The sequence below is a fragment of the Erithacus rubecula genome (genome assembly GCF_903797595.1).
Source record: "Erithacus rubecula genome assembly, chromosome: 10".
Classification (NCBI taxonomy): Eukaryota; Metazoa; Chordata; class Aves; order Passeriformes; family Muscicapidae; genus Erithacus; species Erithacus rubecula.
Window position 1 is genome coordinate 20,297,816 of NC_136662.1, and position 13,750 is coordinate 20,311,565.

The window sequence follows — 13,750 nt, forward strand, 5'->3', positions numbered from 1 at the left end:
CCACGATTCATCTCACCTTGCAGCTTAGCCGTGCTTCTGATGCACAGGAAGAAAACTTATTTCATCTCAAAATCAATTGTGACTACTGAAATCTGGTAAGAGGAGGCTTAGAAAAGTTCAGGATAATTTCAAAGAGGAATTCTATTGTTTGAAGTTTTTCCAGGTCCCTCAGGAACAGGCAGATTGGATTGATATTCCTGTGAATAGGGCTCACTCACTCTCACAGGAGGCTCTGCAGTTGACAGCATTTTGTTTCATAACTTCTGTGCCTGGTAGGAAACATTGAGGTGGGCAGCAAAGTTTGGGTTTAGCTGGGGAATATTGTCTGATCTAGAGTTTGATTTGCAGAAATCTGAGGAAAGGCATGCAGAGGAGACCTGGAACAGTTTGACCTGCACCAATAATGTGAGAATACCTAAAACTGAAACTTGAAGACCAAATAGCCACAAGTCCTAAGAGATTTTTAATCATTCTCCTCCCTGTTCCTTTTGGCTCCTTCCTCCTGCTCAGTGTAAAGCAGAGAGCAATCACCCTTTCTTAGAGGCAGCATCCCTCTTGTAGGAATACCATGAACACAACTTGCCTAGCACCACATTCTCAGGTTTAGAGTGCAGCTCTCCTCAGAGAAATTACAGTTTAAAGGTGCACTGTCACCACACACACACATCTGCTCCCTGAGGGGCTTCATTATCCCTCTAATGTGCAGTGAAGGAATACCAGATCTTTCCCCCTCCCAAGTGTCTTTCAGTCATGCCTGCTTAAGTTTCCTGATAAAAACACATATTTGCATGGTCATTAGCAGAGAGGTTGGAAGGAGGGAGCTTTATAAGCTCTCAGTTTATGCCTCAAGACCAAAAGTACCAAATTAGTTCTCTTTTTTTAAAGAAATTCTGCAGCTAGAAAAGTAACTGGCTTTCATGCTTCAGGGTTTCAGCTGTTCACCTGTGAGAAGTACAATAGCTGCACTTTTTACTGCTCATTAATATCCTGCTCTGTTCATCTGCAGGACTGATGGAGGTCCCTGAGCCTTGAACCAGCTACCCTGGCAGCACCAGTGCAGGGATTTTGCCTGCATTTCATCCCAGAATCCTTCCCCATGTGCACCTAAACTGGTGGTGCTCCCATCTCCTGGGTGTTCCAGCCCTGAAGTTGTTTATTGAGTTAACAATAACTCAGCTAACACAACTGACAGGCAGATCCCACCTCATTCTGAAAGCAAACCTCAGAGTTCCTTGTTACTGGATCTGCCATGCTGAGCACACACACCCAGAGTGTGCATCCCAACACATCCTTTCCAAGTGCTCTCAGCTCCTCCTTCAGTGAGTCTGCATCTCCCCATCACCACAAATTCACCTGGCCTCAAGTGACAACGTCACCTACTCAAACATTTTCCTGTTACCCACTAACCAGAGTTAGGCTGGAACTTATCTCCCTTTTAAGAGCCGCCCAAGCTGTGCTACACACAAATAGGGCATCTGAAAATGCATCAGGTTAATAATGAAGAAAAGGCCTGCTTTTCCCCCTGTTTATTTTTTTTATTAACAGCCTCTGCTTCTCAGAGCACATCCTCCCCCAAAGATGCCAAGGGTGGCATTTCCTAGTCTAAGCTCCATAGAATAGTCACACTGTTTAGAAAATAACTCAGGTCTCTGGAGTTCTCACTTTCTCCATTTGTCAGTAGAAAACGAGACATTTCCTCAAAATATACAATAAAATAGCCTCTAGCAATAGCCTGCAATGCTTCTCTTTAAAATACTTTTATGAGTGTGAGCACTGTCTCCTGGGAGTGCTTTCATAATCATCTATACAAATGACAGAAAACTAGGACAATGAGAAGCAAAAAAGGAAAATACAGCCATCATGCACCCAGTTGCTTTGAATAGTCTGCAGAAAAAGTGTTTTTTCTCTGTGGCAAAAAGAATTTCTCCTCACCTGCAGGCCTAAATGAGGGGATCACAACCTTCCTGAGATGGGACAGGATGCTGCTCCCAGTGCAGCCCATTGCTCACACCCCTTCTTGGCTCTCTCCCTGCTCCAGGACAGTTCTCTGAGCCAGAGTTGTATTCTACATATGTTAAAAAAATCCTACATGTGTTTAAAAAGGTAATAATCAAAAAGATATCCTACCAGGGTATCCAGTTCTTAACTACCCTCCTGCCCTTCCTTCACAGCACAGTTTGTCCCATCTGAGGGGATTTGTGATGCCCTGCAGGAGAGGCAGCTTGCAGGAGAATCTACAGCAGCTCCTTTCATTGCTGCTGCTCTGGAAGCTGCCACCTGCTCCCAGTGGGCTGACATTAGGTAAGAGTAATGGTGGCCTTTGAAAACACACCTTAAAATTGCTATGAAAACTTGTTTCTTCCGTGTACATTCTAAATTCCTACCTGTGTGGGGATGGAGAAGGGGCTGTCGGCTCCTATATGCACAAAAAACAAGGCAAGAAGGTACTGAAAGAAAATCCATTTGTTCCAACACTTCCCCCCCCTCCTTTTGTTTTCAGTACTAATTCAATCCTCAGTACAAGAGGAGGGGTGAACTGGTGCAGCACAACATAATGGAACAGTTTCATTTCACTGAGACTCTCCAAAAGGCAGAGTCCTTGTGAGACCAAAGCCTGCAACACTGAGAAGGACAGACTTTACTGTCTGCTCCCACCAGAAACACATCTCCGGTTCTTGGCTCACCCAGCCTCCAGAATAAATAAATAAATAAATAAATAAATTTATGGAGCAACACGACCAAGGAGCAGCAAGCAGAAATGCATCCCAGGGGGGTGCTAAAGCACATAATAGCTGTATTTGTCTTTCTGGATATGCCTGGGTACAAGACTACCAAAAAAAGGAGGCAGGATCATTTGTTGTGCTCAGGTTTTAAGAGATTTCTGAGTAGATCTGTTAAGCTTGCATGATGTTCACAAAACCTATATGAACACAGCAGCTTTTGCCTTTCTGGGACAAGAGTCTTTTTTTACCAAAACAGCAGAGAGACACTTAGGAAGTGGTGATGCAAGTGAGTATGAATTTTACTTCAGGATAAATTCCAGGCAACTTTTCTACTGCTTCCCCTTCCTTGTCCAGCCATATGCAACACAAGCTGTTTTTTTGTTTTTTGTTTTTTTTTTGTTATTTCAGAGCAGATTATTGTGATTTGGTCATTCAATGTTCATATTACTGCCTCAAGCACTTGCCTTCTGAGGGAGGTACACAGCCAGGTAAATCATAACAGCCTGGAGAAGCTGCCACAGGTAGGAGGGAGCAAACACATCTTCCCTAAGAAAGCTTGGATGGGGAGGTGCTGTGAAAATGACAACAGCAGACCTGGAGTTTTGGATCAAGGAAAAGCAGCAGAAGATATAAAGAGATTAATATGTTTTTCTTCATTGCTGTGTGTTTGATATCCAAAAACAAACAACCAAACAAAACACACCACAAAAAGTACTAGTGCAAATCATTCCACACCTGCATCTTCTCACACTGCTGAGACAATGATAGTCTCTAAAATATGTTTTAGGGCACAGTGTTATGGCACTGGAGTTAATAACATGCTTCCCTCAAGGAAACTGGGTGGGTTGCTGTCTAGAGACTTCACTGCTGACCAAGAAACAAGACTGGCACTTGGGACATCCAGGTTTTATTCTCCAACTTCTTCAAGCAAATAATTTCTCACCCACTTGTTATCTGTTTCTCAGCATGACTGGAAGCTTTAAGGGTTGTGTTCTTCTTCAGCAGTTACCCAGCATCGTGGGACTCCAAGTTTTTATCATGGTCTTTGGCTAACCCTGGCACACAAAGGTCAAACAGGGTTTCTAAGGAAGGCTCTCTGCTTGAAAGTTGAACACAAGAAAATTAAATAAGAACTCAAACATATCCCAAGTGCCACTAGTTCACAGTCCAAAGGGGGAAAAAAATAAACAAACCAAACTGAGCAGATCAGGCCAAGTACCCCTGGCTGGTCTTTAACTGAAAAGAAAAGCAGTCTTTGCAAAGTGATAAAGCTGCAGTTGTTTCTTTTCAATGAACCTGAGAGAACAGATGGCCTCCTCTCATACTGTCACAAAGGTCAAAATAAGCCACCCCTAGGACTAGCAGGTTCTTGAAATGCTCAAATGCTGGTGTCTGATCCTTATGACTAATCCACTCTCCCAAACAAGAAAGGTCAAATGAAGAACATTCCTATAAAAACTGCCAAAAACTGCAACTACTCCAAGCCATGGCTGATGTGTAATGCACTCAGACATGGTGTCAACAGCTGCTCCTAAAACACAATGAGTCAGCCTCTCAAAAAGCATGTCAGCTTTCACTGTTAGAGCTTTCATATGGATTATATTTACTCCCCAGTGTTTAAAAATATCCTTCTTAAACATTGAAAATATAACATGTTTTCCTTACAGATTTTGTCCCTTTTGCCCAGGCAGCTGCCCAAGAATGTCTCATGCATTTATTTGGGAGCAAAACATCCTAGCTCTTCTTTCAACTTTCCTTTTCACATGCTGACAGCTAAACCAAAGGCAGGCCTCTGTTTTCTGAAGTCATGTACAAATGAGGAATTTCTGTTCCCTTTCACAACTTAAACCTGTGAACCACAGTCAGCCTTGCAGAGAGCTGTGGGGTCACAGGTTTTGCCCAACAGGCAGGGCACAGAGACACTGGGTGACTCCTTTGGTCCTATAACAGGCGTGTGGGTACAAATCCCTTACCCATCCCCTACTCTAATCACCAATCTCCCTTGGATCCTGTCATTTAAATAAAAAGGCCTATTGGAAATGACAGGTGAAGAAAGCAGCCCAGGCATGAAATGCACTCTAAAGTATATTAATAGGAGGTTGCCAGACGAAACGGCACAAGGCATTTGATCGCATCATCTTGGGCTTGTTGTTCATGCTCCTTTGCATCTGGCTGCGTGATTCCTGCCAGATTCTGGGCTGGAGGAGCAGACTAGGATTTGCCTGCCTTCCCTAACCCGTGCTGGGCTCAGCTGCAATCATGCAGAGCACTGAAAGAAATCCCTTTGAGTTGGGATTCATTCCGAACGTGTAAAACCCAAATGACTGCTTCTCCAAAGTGAATCCCATTTCACAGCAAGTAGGTTATTAGTGTGGAACTCCATACAAGTAGCCTGCATTCAAAAGCCCTCTGCATTATTAATAGAAGATGAGCTTTTGACATCAAAGGAGAACCATTATGTATGCTAAACGGTGGCAAAAATTGTACCCGCACTTCAAACCTTTTCAGTGCTTTGTCCCTTGTAAATCAATCAAGGTTGACAGATGCTTTAAGGAGAGTAATCTTTTCAATGATACTGTCAATGGATAACATAATGGAACATTGTCTCTGTGCTGTGTGAAGACATGGAGCTAGTCAATTATGGACAACACTTCATGCAGCCGCCAGTTTTCACTTGAAGTGCTGCTGTTGAAGTATTATAATCCCAACAAATGGCCACAGCAGCACACAATGTAAATGAGACCTCCTGAAGCTTTGGAAAATTCATTAGTAACAACAGTGGTCCATTCCCACACTTTCAAACACCAGCCTGGTAATGTTAACGATGCACTTCCCCCCTTCCCTTTGAGCAGGCACTAGGGCATATTTACATACACTGTTTTAAGTCTCCAGCACATTCCCCCCTCATTTTGGATTCCCTTCCTCTCTTCATCTGATATTTCCAACGAGTCACATAACCCACAAGGCTGGAGCTGGAAACAAGAAGACAGACCTTCCTACTTGGGGACACATCCTCACTTGTCAGAAATTTCATGGCTGTCCCTTTCCCCAACACTTCCATCTGCTCAGCTGCCCTGGGAAGAATGGCCTGGATGGCAGGCAGGGGAAAGCTTCCAGCCTCAGGAAACCAGCAGGATGTGAGGGGGAGGCTGAATGCACCCAGTGCCAGTAGCACCTAGCTGGAACTCTGGGCTTGAGAGTGAACTGGGAGAGACTGTGCTGTTTATTTAGCTATTGGCTTCTATTTCCTACATCATCTTCTCAAAGATTGTCCCTCTGTCAACCAAGGCTTGTGCTAAGAACACTTAATCTCCCACAGCAGCAGAGAGAAATACCACAGTAGAGCACAGAATCTCTCAACTCCTATCAATTGCAGGTTTTCATTGCTATGATCTGTGAATGCCCTTTACCCATAATGTGTTTTTGAAACAACCAGGTGCAGACCAGAAACTCAATCACTGAGGTTTCCTTAGGTAAGAACAAGCTGTTCCTTGAACCCAACTTCCCCTTTCCCACTCTCCAAGTTCTAAGTATTGGACAATTGTAAATCCTATTGTAGAACAGTTTGCTACAGTAATATCAAAGAATTTCAAAAGCATACATTCCCTTTGCCACAGCTTTCAACAGGTGTGATCTAACCTTTTCTTTCAAGCTAATTAATTTTATTTCTATTTACTAGCATCATTACTTAGAATGTACAAGTAAAATCTTTGACAAACGAATATAAATAATGGAAAAATAAAGTTGATCCAGTTGAGCAAAAGATCTGAGGAAAACAGGGTGTGCCAGTAATTCAGAACCAAAGGTTATTAAACAGAAGATGAAAAACCTGCTTTTGTTCATGTGTTTGATGACACAGATAACATCACAACACACCATTGATGGATCAGGTCAGTATAAGAGGGTATAAATATAAAAGGTGAGTATAGGATGCTAGATGATAAAATTTTTAAGTTGCCTTTTATTCATACTGAAATATAATTCACTCAATCAAATAAAGCCAGGGACTTATCACAAAGGGGAACAAAAAAACCCTAGGAAATAATAATTAATAAAAACATGACTTACATAAGAGAAGTCTTCAGCATTCTGACAGAGCAGCTTGGGAAAAACAGCCTGTCGCTGAAATCTTTCCTCATCTTCAAAGATGTTCCCATACATGAAGCCATTCATCATGGTGGAGTGGGCATGGATGTCAATATAGAACTCCAGGTTAATCTTCTGTTGAGGGAAAACAACAACAACAAAACATTCAGCACGAGATAAATCATAACTGAGTTCTGCAGGTGAAGCCTCCTGTAAATCCAGTCCTGCCATTCTTGAACCCATCCGTGGTGGCAGCACCAGGGAGCCACACTAAAGATCTCATTCAGATACACCCAGCCATTCCTGCCTCTCTGTGGGGCATGTGAAATACAACAAAGCACCATGACAGACATTCTTTACCTTTTTTGGAGAATATTGGAACATTTTGCATGGGACACTGTGCAAAATAGAGCCAAAACATCCTTCATTGTGATACAGAGCTTACTGCCAGTTATAAAAATATGCACCTTCCAGTTGTAGAGCACGGTTATTTGGGCACAGCTCTGCCATCTCTGCACAGCTCTGCATTGAATTATGCAGATACTCCCTTCTGCCAGGTGAAACAGGCTCAAAACTGTGTAAAAAAGACAGTATTTCCTGTGCAGTTTATTTCTGTCTATAAGGAGAAATACTGCAAATGTTTTGTCTTCCTCTGCTTTCTAGCAGTAACTCAACAGAACAGCTCTCCAAAGCAAGTGCCTGGAATGCCTCTCTGTATCTCCCTACAGGATCCTGCACCAAATTTTGCTTTAAAAGAAGACAGCAGGACCCCCTAGCACAGAAGTGCCTTCTCTGCCCAGACCCTCCCCATGGCATCAGTGGGGAAGGGGGAACGTTCACCCGGATCAGCACATCCAGTGCCATCAGCAGCAAGGGATGGCTCTGTCCAGCTCTATAGAGTGATACCAGAGCAGGTGCCACTGAATTACCCAGTTTCCCCAAATTCTTACAACTTCTGGACCTGAACAAATGACATGACTAGCCCATCCCTGTCACCTGGCCATTGTGGGCCATTGGAGCAGTCCTGGTGCCCAGAGCTCAGATGTCCCTCAACAGAGGGATGGGGACAAGAGCTCTGCTGGCAGCACGATGCTCACTGCTCCTCCCTGTCCTGAAACACAGCAGGAAGCTCTGCAGCCACAGTCTCTCCAGCACACAAGTCTTGCTCAGGCTGCTGGAGAACACTGAGCTGTGGGACAGCCCAGTGCAACAGGAAGGCAGCTTGGGTTGTGCAGCTCATGTGACAGCAGTGTCAGCTCTTCTGATGGGGAACAGCATCATTTGGTATGTGACACTAATATAATACAGATTTACTTTCCCTGGCAGAAAACCAATGTATAATACACAGCGACTTTTTAGTTTAATTAAACAGCCTAGAGAGAGTAATAATGTATCTTATTAAGCCTCTGCTATGTAAAAATGTTAGCTAATGCAATATCAATATCTGACCATGCTTCATAGGAAAGGGAACATTTGATTGTGTTTGACTCTAATACAGTAAATTGTTTGCTCCTGCCAAAACATTCTGCTGTGCTATAGAGGACCAGCCCTGCAATAAAGCACACATCTGCTATTTGGAGATACAGCACTGAGGAGAAAGATTAGCATTGACAGGATGAAACACCACACAGGATTTTCTTCCTCTCCAAGCACACAGAAATTAAAAACCAAGATTAAGTAATACTATTTTCATGAGATAATTTCCCCATCACAAACAGAATTTGATGAGATCAGATGCACACTGGCATATCACCATAAAACAGAACATGTTGTAGAGTCTCAAAACAGTGATTTGATGAAGTGAGCAGATAATCTAGTTAAACTGGGTATTTGTAAAGCATGGATGTCCTTCACACAGAAGTCAGTGACCTAAGTCATACTTATTTTAGAACAACCAGACAGAATTCTATATAGGAACATAGTTACTAACATAAAGTAATCAAGAAGCACAGTGAGATATATAACAATAGACTAGAATAATTTGTGACTTAAATAAAATTGCTGGTGTAAACTGCAGGCAGGATTTGTGGTATGTCGTAGTGTAGTTATTCATTCATAGTTTTCAAGTTGTTTCCAAAAGAAGGTGACCACAAACAGAGATGCAGAGACAGGTTACTAAGATAATTTTCCATAGGCTATCCAGCAAGAAATTCACCTGCAGAATATGAGTCACCTGAACCTCAGCTTAGTATTCAATTATCAAATTATCCAGTCTAACACAGTGTCGCTGGAGTATTTTCTAAACTCTCCTAGGACTCGCACTCAAAAATTCTTGGTAGAAGTGTCACAGAGAATATTAGAAATTTTTCTGGAGTGCTGAAATTTCCTTGAAGATTTTTTGTTCATCAAAACCATTTTCAAACAATCTGGTTGCAATGGTTATTTGTGAGGGAACAGTGTCCTTCACAGATGCCACCTTCACCTGAAGATTAAGCTTCCAGATCCCTTATTTGGAAGCTCTGACATTAAACAGGTAGCTCATCACCCAAACAAGTGTTCAAAAACATTTTTCAAGTCATCCATTTCAAGACAATTAAAAAGCAATTTCTTAAGTTAACCCACAAGGACTATTCAACTGGGGTTTTTTTCTGGTCTTTGTTCCTTAGCCTCCAATTGAATGGATAAAATCTCTATTTCACATATTCCTGTGCACTAAATTTAGTCCAAACTTGCAACTGTCCATCCCATTGAGAATGTTTTTAAACATTGCCAGAGTAATTGCCAGTTAGATGTACTGTTTCCAGACACTGCTGTGTGTGAGCAGAACAGCATTTAAGTGTTTCACATTTATCCTCCTCACATTCATTACTTTATCAAAAGGAAACATGTTGAGAATTCTCCATTACAGAACAAAATAATTCAGTGCATTGTTGATATAACACATGAGCTCCTAATGGAAAAAGTCCTCTTATTCCCAGATACAAAGTTATTGTGGCCTTAAAATGGACAATAACAGCCCAGTCATTGGGACATTAAAAGTTTGCCACCTTGTGCCTCAAGGAGCAGACCAAGCAGCAGATAATCTGTTTGCACACAAGCTTCACAAGAATTATGCTCTGCTCCTGAACAATAATGGTATTTCTTCTTCCTCTTTAGAGTCATACATATTCATAGGTGCTTTACATGTAGGAACTGTTTCCCCCAGTGCCACACAACAAATGTAAGCAAGGGAATAAAGTTTCATATTTCAGTTGAAGTCCTCTGGAAGATTTTGACATAGTTACTGATCTCCAGCAATTCAGGTAGGAACACAGAATTAACATTTTATGAAATATATAATGTCACCTAGTGATGGCAATTTCAGCAAAGTCAGCAGAGAGGTGACCTTCTAAAACTGTTGCTCTTGGAGACAGAAGAACTTTAGTGGGAGAATGAAGCAAATAAATGTATGTTTGCCTTTACATGAGCACATGCAAACACACTTAACCCACTGCTATCTGCTGCCATACCTCAGGGGTATCTGCCACTACCTACACACCACAGCCCACCCCCATTAGGGCTTCTATTGCTGCAGCACCTGCAAGTGAGAGAGGGAATAAATTTAGACGTGGTTCAAAGTCTCACAGTCACATTTTCTTTAGCCTTTATGCAGAAAATAATGAATAACGAGGCTCAAATATCTCTGGATGCCACAGCAGCCTTCTGAGAGACTTACCAGTTACATCCTACAATATGATATTAAACTCATCATTTTCTGCTTTAGAGGTGGAATGCAAAATGATTCAGATGCCTTATAAAAGTCATCATGCAATTTAATTCTCTCAAGTGTCTTTTCTTTGTGCTTACAAGCAGTGGCAGAGTTTTCCTCTCTCACACTGTTTCTTAAGTAAAGCTGTAATTACCTGGATGACCCAGGTTACAGAGTTCCAGAAAACAAAGGCAGACTTGGTCTTTCTTTTCTCTGAGTCTCAAAACAGAAATAATTTACCAGACTGACAGAGACAATGACTGAACCCCACTTCGTTGGAAAACAAGACTCACTCCCTTGAAAAGAATAGTTTTTATTTCTTCTTGCCACTTATCATATAAACCCAGCATAAATAAACAAGCAAACGAACTTCTGCTCTAAAGTTCATCTGAATCCCTATTGTTGTGACACACACTTTCCACTGCTCTACTGAGTCAGTCTGAAGCTTCTGTCAGCTTGAGAAATGTGCATGTAAATTAAGGGGTGGCGGAAATGAAAGAAATGAATTAAGAAAAAGAACTCTCATTGTCAAGAGAGGAAATAGTTAAAGTAGTACAGAAGCTGGTTCATGATGGCATGGAAAGTTTTGAGAAAATATATTTTCACATGTCTGCATTTTCATTTCCTCCATGGAATGCCTTTGGAAGGTCACTAATTAAAGAGTAAAAGGAAAGAACTATGTTACTAGCTAGTGCTGATATGACCAAACTTACATTTTGAACAGTGCAATTATGATTCTTAAGAAAGCAGAGGTTCAATAAATAAATAAATAGAAGTCAATAAATGCTGTAATAAAAGGATAAATGTGCATTGAGCCCAGAACATGAGCCACTAGAGAGACAAGTGATGCAGGAAGAAGCCAGCTCTGTCCACCAGCTGTCACTTCAATATGGATTTTATTAATTCTTGGGCATTGCAATTGGTTTAGAGACAGAGGCATCCAAAGGCCTTCTCCACTCCAGTATTTCATATTGGAGATGGGATAAACTCCTTGCAATGTTTTATACAAGCTGCTAAAACCATGGACTGCCTTTGTTGCAAGGAAGGGAACAGCCTCCAGGCAGAATTTGTGCTCTTGCTGCTAAACCACTGTTTGGAGTAAATGGACATTCAACAGCTGGCTCAGCAGAAGGAGTTTGCCCCTTTTCATACAGGAGACATTCAGAAATTCCCAGAAGAACAGCTCTTTGATGCTTCCTCAGGTATCTCTTTGAGGAAAAATTCCTCAAAAGAATCTCTCAAAAGAATATGTTGCACGTGTCTCCAAGACATCCCTTTTGACATAAACATACAGTTAGCTCAGGATTAGTTCTTTTGGCAATATTTCCCCATATTTCCCCAGCCACTCCAATGAAGCATTAAATTCTTCCACATTTTTCTCTGCTATCCCTTATATAACCTTTGAGAAGTTAGTCCTACATGTTTTTTTCAGACAATGCAAGCCACCCCTTATTAGAGGCAATATTTCAGATTTATACCACTCCCCTTTTGTAACCATAGGGACATCTTTCTCCTTCCATTCATCATCTCATGGACCACCTGCTCATTCACCTCTGTAAACACCATGGCAACAACAGCAATTATTTACACATGAAATTAAGAGTAGGAAAGGGAGTTACTATTTTTAAAAACCTTAAGAAAAAAAAAAAGGTTTCCTCATTTTGCTTACAGAGAAAGGAACATGTCAGTTTAGAACCACTCTTATTCTCAGTGATATGAAGCACAAAAGACAATTTTGCTTTTTCTGTAGACACCTTTACAGTCTGACAATGTCTGTTAAATGTCCCTGCAGAAGCAGCTTGCAAACTGATGTGCCACTAACTCTGCCTGACCTTCCAGCAATTCTTCATAACAATTCAAGCATTTCTTTCAGAAATTTCAACGGTATTCCAGGAGCTGTTGTCTCTCAGAATGAACCACTCCAACCCAATTGCTATTCAAAAGTAACTATTTACCAACCCTGTTTCAAGGCAAATAATGATAAATAATGATACCTCCTGATGGTAGGAGTAACCTGACATGACACCCTAGAGCCTCAGAGTGGATGGAGAAGAGACCTCTGTTGGTCTATGGTTCAGCAAAAGGATGGAAGCCCATCAGTACTGCTTTCCTGCCTGCCTTAAAAAGTAAGGGATGCTTTTACGCACAGAAGAACAGGAACTTGAACCTTACTCTGGTGTGCCCCAAAAGTAGCTAAACTCAGTCCTGGCCTCAGAGTGGGAGGTCAGCAACATGCATATTCTGATCCTGGCTTGTTATCTGCCTGCTTCTCTCACCTGCCAGAGCAGATAACAACACCCCCTGAGGATTAGCTGATGTCTGTGAAGCACTTTGAAGATATAAAGCATCACAGTGTGTACAAGTTAAGTGTTAATTCATCTGCTGGGCTGATTCACTCTGACCCCTCTGCAGAGATGTCCAGTTAGTGTCAGCTCTGGCAGTTTCTGCAAGTCAGGCACCTGTCCACCAGCCCCTGGACTGAATCCAGCAATTCACACAGGACACAGAAGAGCTGTCAGATGGCAGCAACATTTGGTCATGACAGGCCTGAATTGGATTTGAAAGGGTGACCTGCAGGTGAAAGGCTCTATCAAGAAGCCACTTCTGTTCAAATGCATATTAAATTAGAGAGGTGTCAAAGAGACAATGTTAAGACCCAGATCAAGTTTAGACAAGACTTTTGGCTCAGCTGCATGGACAATTCTTGTATAATTTTTACCCTAAGTGATTATGAACCAGAAAATACACTCTTATGGATTTAGGGTCTGACCTCCAGGCAGAACTAGAAGTGTGAGTCTGGAGAAGGACAGACCTTGTTCTGTCTCCTTCCTCTGTCCTTCACATGAAGCAAACATGCACATACACTCAGCACCCATTGCATGTTGACCTTCACAAGTTCTGAAATCTTTCCTTGGCTGAATTATTAGAAAAAGGCAGTGGGACTGAACAGGGTCTTGGGGCATTTCATCACCCCAAACCTTGCTGGTTTTACTTGGCTCTGCCCTTCTCAAACACCACCTGTGTGTCACCACCAGGTGACCCACAGAACAAGCATTAGAAATCAATCCTACCTTGCTCACTCCTCTGCTACTCTACAGAAAAAGGGCTCTTCAGAAAAGACAAGTGGCAAAAGAATCGAGAGCTTTTTAGAAGGGGGAAGAAATCCTACCATAAAAGAGAATGAACCAATAAGAGAAGGAAAGCAAGAGGGAAAGAGAGAGTAAAATAAAGGCAGAGAGAAGCTGAGGAAGTA

The 13,750-nt window shown here is 41.9% G+C and overlaps 1 protein-coding gene across 1 annotated transcript in view; it reads right to left on the reverse strand.

Moving 5' to 3' along the window:
* The window catches only part of LOC306805847 (cytosolic carboxypeptidase 6-like), a gene marked incomplete at its 3' end in the record, with an annotated part of 269,622 nt that overhangs the window by 81,750 nt on the left and 174,122 nt on the right, over positions 1-13,750 (reverse strand). The window contains exon 5 of the mRNA XM_079314059.1: positions 6,792-6,944. Coding sequence (XP_079170185.1) covers positions 6,792-6,944 — 153 coding nt within the window. The remainder of the gene's footprint in view (positions 1-6,791; positions 6,945-13,750) is intronic.